This window comes from Amia ocellicauda, chromosome 15 (assembly GCF_036373705.1).
Source record: "Amia ocellicauda isolate fAmiCal2 chromosome 15, fAmiCal2.hap1, whole genome shotgun sequence".
Lineage (NCBI taxonomy): Eukaryota > Metazoa > Chordata > Actinopteri > Amiiformes > Amiidae > Amia > Amia ocellicauda.
The window spans coordinates 2,636,850-2,645,604 of NC_089864.1; the positions used below are offsets into that span (position 1 = coordinate 2,636,850).

An 8,755-nucleotide genomic window follows, 5' to 3' on the forward strand; every position below is an offset into this window, starting at 1 on the left:
AGCCACTCCTTTGTTGCCTTGGCTGTGTGTTTTGGGTCATTGTCATGCTGGAATACCCATCCACGACCCATTTTCAATGCCCTGGATGAGGGAAGGAGGTTCACAACCAAGATTTGACGGTACATGGCCCCGTCCATTGTCCCTTTGATGCGGTGCAGTTGTCCTGTCCCCTTAGCAGAAAAACACCCCCAAAGCATAATGTTTCCACCTCCATGTTTGACGGTGGGGATGGTGTTCTTGGGGTCATTCCTCCTCCTCCAAACACGGCGAGTTGAGTTGATGCCAAAGAGCTCGATTTTGGTCTCATCTGACCACAACACTTTCACCCAGTTCTCCTCCGAATCATTCAGATATTCATTGGCAAACTTCAGACGGGCCTGTACATGTGCTTTCTTGAGCAGGGGGACCTTGCGGGCGCTGCAGGATTTCAGTCCTTCACGGCGTAGTGTGTTACCAATTGTTTTCTTGGTGACTATGGTCCCAGCTGCCTTGAGATCATTAACAAGATCCTCCCGTGTAGTTCTGGGCTGATTCCTCACCGTTCTCATGATCATTGAAACTCCACGAGGTGAGATCTTGCATGGAGCCCCAGACCGAGGGAGACTGACAGTTATTTTGTGTTTCTTCCATTTGCGAATAATCGCACCAACTGTTGTCACCTTCTCACCAAGCTGCTTGGCGATGGTCTTGTAGCCCATTCCAGCCTTGTGTAGGTCTACAATCTTGTCCCTGACATCCTTGGACAGCTCTTTGGTCTTGGCCATGGTGGAGAGTTTGGAATCTGATTGATTGATTGCTTCTGTGGACAGGTGTCTTTTATACAGGTAACGAGCTGAGATTAGGAGCAGTCCCTTTAAGAGAGTGCTCCTAATCTCAGCTCGTTACCTGTATAAAAGACACCTGGGAGCCAGAAATCTTGCTGATTGATAGGGGATCAAATACTTATTTCACTCAATAACATGCAAATCAATTTATACATTTTTTGAAATGCGTTTTTCTGGATTTTGTTGTTGTTATTCTGTCTCTCACTGTTAAAATACACCTACCATTAAAATTATAGATTGATAATTTCTCCATCAGTGGGCAAACGTACAAAATCAGCAGGGGATCAAATACTTTTTTCCCCTCACTGTATCTGCGCAAATAAATACAAACAATCATCATGTATAAACTTCTCTCCGGCCACTGGGTCAAATCTACATCTCTACCATCTTATTAATCACTGGTTTCATTTCATCTGCACACCTAATGGCAGCTGTCAGAGTAAAACACTTGATAGGGAAATTCCAAAACTATTTCTTTTTCTCACTCAGTCACACCCAGCAAGCTAGTAGACTCTTCAGTCTCACACTACAGGTAGATTGTGTATTTAACATTCAGTGCAATGTTCCCACCCTCTCTGTGCTACAGCCCGTTTAAGCTGGTTCCCTGAGCACTGCTTTGCGTGGGAATTGTATTTTTTTTTTTTTTCTTTCTTTCGATTCATGTAAACATTTTATCAGATGAAGTGATACAGGGTAATTTTTGCATATTAATTTGTTTTTACTTTAAGGCAAAGCTTCTGGCACAAGGAGAAACAGACTGTAGATAAAATCAAACAAACAGTACATCAAATAAAATCAATAATACAGGGAGTCACATGAGAGAGCGCAGAAGTGGGAAGAGTGTTCAAGTGTCTGCCAGACTTCTAAATTACTTCATCAGAAGCTTTGTAAGACTAAAGTTGATTATACCTTTGTCATTACGGTCAGTTTTTGGAAGGTGTTTGAGGTAGAGAACTGAATGACCCGGCAGGGACTCAACACCTGAGAGACCCAGGACCAGGGCTGAAAAGCAGTGGACAACAGCAACTCCAGCCAATTACACGTCCACAGGAATGTGGAGGAGGTAACAAGTTTGTCTTAATGAAAAAATAATCAGAAACCATCTAGGAGTGAACACTGCATCACTGATTGGCCCCTATTTTGAGCCTTATTACTATATGTAATGTCTGTGTGCAGTTAAGGATCAGCAAAACAAAACACCTCTGCGTCTACATTAGTACTGAAATGTGTTACAGATCAAATGAACGGTCATAAGGAACCGGGTCTAGATTTGATGTGGCAGTGGGGGAATTGAGGGAATGTAAAAGTGATTTGATTCAAATCATCCAGGCTTTGTGTAAAACAACTTGGCAAATGGAAAACAATGTTTATGATATCCATGGCTAAGAAGTTTTAAAATATGAAAATACAAAATATGACATGTTAATGCTGAATAGTAAAATTGTAAAAAATATATGAAGGGAGTAAGGAGTGGGACAGCTTATTAGAGTTAAAAGCTTATATGCAGAAGCTTCAAATGAAAGGACTGTTTGGTCACCACTGTGCCATCAGTCCCATTGAGTAATGGAGAGTGGGGTTATGAGGTGTAAACAAGCTGCCCCCTAACATAAAAATTTACAAATAGTTTGGTTTGGTAGGACACGGAACACATTGGCTCTATGCCCCCCCACCCCGATTACTCACTGTGGACCTCCTCCAGCCCCGCTCCCACAGAGGGCTCCCCTGCACTGGGCAGCAGAATGTCCGTCTCAACGGCGGGATGGCTGGTTTCCAGTTCTGTCTGGCTGCTCGGGCCTTGGAGTGCTGTAGGGGAATGACTGTTGGCGTTCCCGTTCTCAGTGGCATTGACCTGGGGGAGTCCTTGGTCTGTATCGATGAGGTTTCCTCTCCTCAGACGTAAGCAGCATCCCAAGCAAAGTGGCAAACAAGCCACTAAAAGCAGGCTCACGATGGCAATGAGTACAACTATGTTCCCAGCAGCGGTGGTGGACTCTGGAGGGGGTGGGGGGTAGGAGTGAAAAATCAGCTCGAATTCAATGGGGCTTTTCTGAACTACACAAAAAAGGAACAAAATACTTTTTTCAAATAACTATCAACAATATCTATAATTATCTAACTGGTCAAAAGTTTTGGTGTGGGCCTTAACCAAGATGCGCTCACCTTCCTCAGTGACAGACACAGACATGGTGCTGATGGTCCGGTTGGTGCTGCAGTCCCTTACTGTGTAGTTTCCCTGGTCAGCTGCTGTGAGTGAGCGCAGGGTCAGAGAGCCGCTCTGCACTGACACTCTGTGCTCGTACCCGGGGCCAGGGAGCCCTGAGCTGTTCAGTAGGACTGTGGTAGACTCAGCGGATCCAAACAGCACCTGCACTGGTTCTGCAGTGAACAGGGGGAGGGAGAGATCCACTCCGTGCGGCAGGGAGAGGTTTCCAGTTTGAGCTGAGAGGAAAAAGATACAGGACAGCATGAGGACACCTTATTAAAAGGTAATACTACAGTACTGGAATTGGTTCTCCAGCCCTGGTCCTGGAGAGAGAGAGAGAGAGAGAGAGAGAGAGAGAGAGAGAGAGAGAGAGAGAACTTGGGAAGCCCCGATATATCGTCCAGCTTTTGTTTTAAAATTGCCGATATTTCTGACTGATAGTGCTGCTTTTCCCACTTCTAAATAAGTAGTAATTAAGTGCTATGTTATGTTTATATGCGCTTTGAACATGCCTGGTTACCTGAAAATGTCATCTGTGCCAATCGGGACAGCAGAATGGCCGTTTGTAAAGCATATTCCAATGAAGTATCAAGAGGAGGAAGCTCGGGACAGTATTTCAACATCAAGCAAGTCTACTGGATAATAAGAAACATTTGAAAAAATATGTATAAATATTGGTATAATTATTGCTCAGTTGTTTCAGTTGCACAATGCACTGTTAATGTGTAAGCAACTTTGGAATTTGCAGTTTTCGGGTGACTTATGCATGAATTGTCTTTCTTTTTAATATAACATTTATTGACTGGTTTTGGTGCTTGTACTAGCTAACCTAATTTATAAATGTTCATAAATGTTCCCCAACAGAAATTAATAGGAAATAAAAGGGTATCATTTGGGAAATTTAGTTTTCATCGGTGGCTCATTTTCTACTGTGCCCCCCCATCCCATGCAATCTCTGGAAATTGGCCCTCCATCACCAGACATTGGGAACCCCTGGTCTAAATGGAAAGGCAACAAAAAATGAATAAATGTTTCCTGGCCAAAAAAAAAGAATAGCTGTCGGGAGCAGCAAGTTAGGTCTTAAAGAGCCACATGTTGCAGACCCTGATGCAATCTGACACTCTGGGTAGCCCGGACAGAGCCTGAGCTAAAGGCATCACTGAGAAAGTTATAGGAGTCATTGCCTCCTATGTTGTGGGGGACATTGACTTTCAGGAGCCGATTGAGCACATTGACTCCCATTGTAAGATACAATAGTTCTCAGCCAAAGAAAAGTTCCTCTAGGCACATTCAAAATTCACCTTTCTACAGCAGAAAGTGCAAAAATATTTCAATATCAACCCAAGAGCAACTTGCTGAATTAAGAATAGATTGTAGTTTTAAAATTGGACACATTCTGGTTCACTGTTACACATTAATATTTGTAGTGACAGTAGTGTCAAACAATGCATTTTCAACAATCTACCTGTGTGATTAAAGTTTTTAATAAATCAAAACCGATCGTCTGAGAGCCAGTCCCGGCAGCAGGATTAACTCGCAAGGGGACATCAGAAATTACTGAGGGGGCACAACATGATAAAACGGGATGTATAGTACAATTACACACAATGTGTTTGCATAGCCCTCAATGCATGAGATTTGTCACATTAAAAAAGAGAGGTGACCGATACCGCTCCCTCCGGCAAAAGCAAGGGGCCAGAGGGTGGGTGTGCACAGAACATTTTGGGGCAAATGAGTAAGATTTTAGGGAGAATGTGTGAGGAGCCTCATTGCAGGAGAAACATTTGTAGCCACACACGGCCGTCCCGCCACAAGAATACAGGCTACAGTTTAACAACATGGATAATTCAAAATTGGCTAAAAAAAAATGCAAGTTATGACAATGCTACACCACATGCACAATACCCATCTATGCAATGCAAAACAATTGCTAAATACCAACATAACACTTTCCCATGCCAATACAATGCATTTACAATCACAGAAATGAAACAATACTGTACACTGCACTACCACAACCAACCACACGTACTTGTGAATAGTGATTTGAAAATCTGTGTACCTGTCTCTTTGCCGTTTGTTTGGGTGGGCTGTCCGTGTCCTTGTATTTCTCCCTGAAATCGTCAAACTCACTGTAATGTTGCAGTTTTTCCACACAATTGTGAGCACTGCAAAACTCACTTTGCCTACAAATTAACGTTAGATATTTTGTTATCACTGTGCAATATTTTGTTGTTGTTGTTGTAGGCATACTTAACTTTGAAAGCAAACCTAAATAGTCAAATTGACCACACCCTTCTTGGTGTGAAGGCCAAAAATAAATTTAAAATCCTGGTAAAATGTGTGTGACTGGTGAATGAATGGTGCTATGGAGTTGCATGAATGAAGCACATAGACAGTTTAATATTAATATAAATGACCTACCAAAAGTGAGCTGTGTGCCCCTGAAAACTTTGATGGTGTTAGCGCTGTGTAGCAGAATAGAATAACATCAACACATCGGGTGGGCATGACTGAGGGGGCAAATTGTAGAACATAATACAGATACAAAACTGAGGGGGCATTGCCCCCTTTAGCCCCCTCGTGGTGCTGGGCCTGCTGCCAGCATTGGGCAAGAGATCTGTGTTTCAGTCATAAGTTCCTCCCAGGATAAGTTGATTATGCACTTCAAACTCCAGCAAACTCAGATTAAGCATTGAAGTAGGTTTTTTTCATAAAATTATTATTAGTGTTTGGGGCGGTGACACTATTATCCAGGGCACTTACAAGCCCTGACCACTACTCCTCACTGCTGCCCCACTGTCTCTCCCAGCACTCCAAACAGCATTGCCTTCAACCTGTGCCCCACACCACGGTCAATAGATCCCCCCCTTTCCTTCCCTCTCACCTGTCACAGTTAAATTCATGGTGGCAGCAGGCTTCTCTGCTTCCCCATTGTAGGCAATGTATAAACCCTGGTGCTGGAAAGTCACCCCCCGCAGTCGTAACTCCTCATCCTCCATGGACACTCGGCCCTGGAAGTCAGCAGGCAGCGGCTTCCCCTTGATGAACATCAGGGTCTGCCTGCTGGTCGAGAATTCCACCTCTGTGTAGCCGCCAATCCTGAACGACACGTTCTGCCCATATGACGCACTGACGTCCTCCGACAGCGCTGACCCTGGGAAGAGGAGACCTATATTCTGTTAAATGTGGGTATTACTATAAAGGTCAGACATGTCTCCAAGGTGGCTTATGCAGTTTAACTTTCACTAGCATATGATGTATGATGTGCACTATACTACCTGGTTAAATAAATATATATATAGTATTTATCAAAAAATTTAAACAATGCAAGCTCAGCTGGGCACATACTGGCACAGTCTGTAACAAACTGAGGGGGGCAAGCGTGGATTTGATGTGAACTTGCCCAGATTAGAGAGGAGAGACGGCACATGCCAGCAACTCACCCGCCAACAGGAGAAACCATAGTCTCAGCATTGTTCCTAAAACCCTGCAATACAGAAAGAGACAGAGGTCACCTCTCAAACAAACCAGCTTCTCCCATCACATCAGCATGCTGCGTTTCCCTGGTCATGTATGTACAGACAGACATGTCCAGACATGTCCTTCACCTGTGGAAGAGGCTGGCAAACGTGATGAAGTTCAATATAGTTGGTCAATATCATACAATACTGTATGGTAAGCATGAGTCCAGTCTAAACAAAAAATAATAATGCAACAAAATCACATTTAATAATGAAATGTAACAATTTTAAGTCATCCTGGATAAGGGTGTCTGCTGAGAAGTCGCAGGTCAGCGCGCTTTACTCTAAAGTTTTCTCTAAAGTACTGTATGTATAGCAGAGACGACAAAGCCCATGCTCACATGTCCTCGAGTCTGACTGCGTTACAAACCGCTGCTGCGCGACTCTTCAGGTTTTGTAACCACATGACTACAGCCTATTTGCGACATTTCCGCAAAAACACATCGCCGCCATTGTGGGTTTTTTTCTTTTCACAATGAAATAAATAGTTTTTCGCATTTATCTACAACTCAGCTGCGACTCACTGTGTATCCCGTAGCCCTTGTTATATGAAGCAGGTGTGAACTGCACGGCAGCCGGATTACTTGCGCAGACACGCCCTTCTGCGCAGCTCCGTCATGCCGAGTCTGCTCTTAAAGGGACCGCGCTGAGATTTCTATGCACTAAGCGCTCCCTGTTAGATGCACAATGTCTTATTGAAATTTCCAACACAGCAATAGTCTAATACAATATAGTTTTTGGGGTCCCCATTTGGTTTACTATAATAGGATTAAGTTAATTTGAAAATATACAAAAGGCACATAATGGTATATAAATAGCCCACGTAGTCTACACCTTACAAAAGGAAGTATTTGTAATTATTTAACCACAACAACAACAATACAGATCAAATAAGCAAGAGTAATGTAATGTGAAGGCTAAATATATTAATCCTCTAGTCCGTAGCTAAAAAAACACGAACTTGGAGAGCAGGAACAACCTTTTCAGATCAAGCATATATTTATCTTATTGTTTTAATCCCCTTTGAAAGCACCACTTCGTCAGTGTTTCTCCTGCTGCCATCACAGTAGTAACTTATTACTACTTAGTAACCTATGTTTTCATTCGCTGTTTACTAGCAATGACAATTAAGATTAGGACAGGCTATGCATAGACAATAACTGCTTTTATAAATCATATTTCACAAAAGTAGGTATACTCACAACTTGTATGATCTCCTCAGTCTGGAGTCCTCTCGCCCTTTCCCTACTGCACCCCCTCATGGTCTTTTCATTTTCTGTTTTCTCTCTCCTTATTCCACTTCCTATGAATTTCCTTCTTGACTATTTTGGTATTTATTATCAATATATGTTAGTTCTTGTTTTTAATTCCACTTTATTTTGGTCACTTAGACGCAGGAATTGAACTGAACTCGAGTCCTGACGTGTCACGCGTGGAGGGAGGTTTTTACACCGTCAAGCTGCGCATGCCCAGTACAGGCTCGACCCACACATCTATACAAAGCCCAAAACGCAGAATAATCGCAAAGTACTGTTTTATTTGGTATAGTATTTTACAATTTTATTTAAAAAAACAATTCAATTTTTTAATACTTATGATTAAAATCTTTAAAAATCAATTCTTAAAATCACTTAATTTTTAAAATCTTTGTGATTTTAACAAAAAACAAAACAATTAACTTCAAAATAAACGTGCCCAAAACAACAAAACAAATGTGATTAAAGCAAAAACTGCTCACCAACATAAAAGTCAAATACATTGAAAATAACTGAAAGTGCATTGGACAAATTAAAGAAACAATTAAAAAGGTAAAAATAAAAAACAAACAAAAAAGGTCCAATGCATTTAAAATTAAATCCAAAACGGTCAATGTATTTGACAAAAGAATATAACAAAACTAAACCAAAAAAACCCCTAAACAATTAGTGGTTTAAAAGCAACTAAATCTTTAAAAACAATTAAGATTCATTTTTAAAATCGTTTTAAAAACAATCATCCATTACCTGTCAACTTCACACCCAGAGGCCGCAGGGAACCGCGCAGCTGCTTCTAGTTGCAATCCCAACCCTCAATCAATGCCCATGAGGTTAGGGTGGGCATACGAGCCCCATTACACAATATGGCTTACAAATGCACATACTTCTCACAGCGGACAACCGCTACAAGGAAGCAGATTTGTGTAGTAAGGACATCGCGATTGTTAA

General features: G+C 42.0%; 1 protein-coding gene across 2 annotated transcripts; it reads right to left on the minus strand.

Annotated features, from left to right (window-relative positions):
- Positions 1 to 1,052: 1,052 nt before the first annotated feature.
- On the minus strand, positions 1,053 to 8,454 carry LOC136771774 (uncharacterized). Of its 2 annotated transcripts, none has more exons than XM_066724287.1 (5): positions 7,754 to 8,454; positions 6,474 to 6,517; positions 5,915 to 6,184; positions 2,985 to 3,263; positions 1,053 to 2,816 (listed from the first exon to the last, which is right to left on the minus strand). In XM_066724287.1, the coding sequence occupies exons 2-5, from the start codon at positions 6,502 to 6,504 to the stop codon at positions 2,500 to 2,502; spliced, it is 897 nt and encodes a 298-aa protein (XP_066580384.1). In that variant the 5' UTR covers positions 6,505 to 6,517; positions 7,754 to 8,454; the 3' UTR covers positions 1,053 to 2,499. The 2 variants fall into 2 exon arrangements, with proteins under 2 accessions (XP_066580384.1, XP_066580385.1); XM_066724288.1 differs by lacking the exon at positions 7,754 to 8,454 and adding an exon at positions 7,076 to 7,407.
- Between the last annotated feature and the right edge of the window lie 301 nt (positions 8,455 to 8,755).

What these genes read in the sequence shown, in the direction of transcription:
- LOC136771774 (XM_066724287.1), bottom strand. Translation starts at nt 6,504, where the DNA reads ATGCTGAGACTATGGTTTCTCCTGTTGGCGG. An exon ending in ATGGTTTCTCCTGTTGGCGG is followed by an intron (nt 6,185 to 6,473) that starts GTGAGTTGCTGG and finishes TCCTCTTCCCAG; the next exon opens with GGTCAGCGCTGTCGGAGGAC. An exon ending in TGTGTCTGTCACTGAGGAAG is followed by an intron (nt 2,817 to 2,984) that starts GTGAGCGCATCT and finishes CACCCCCTCCAG; the next exon opens with AGTCCACCACCGCTGCTGGG.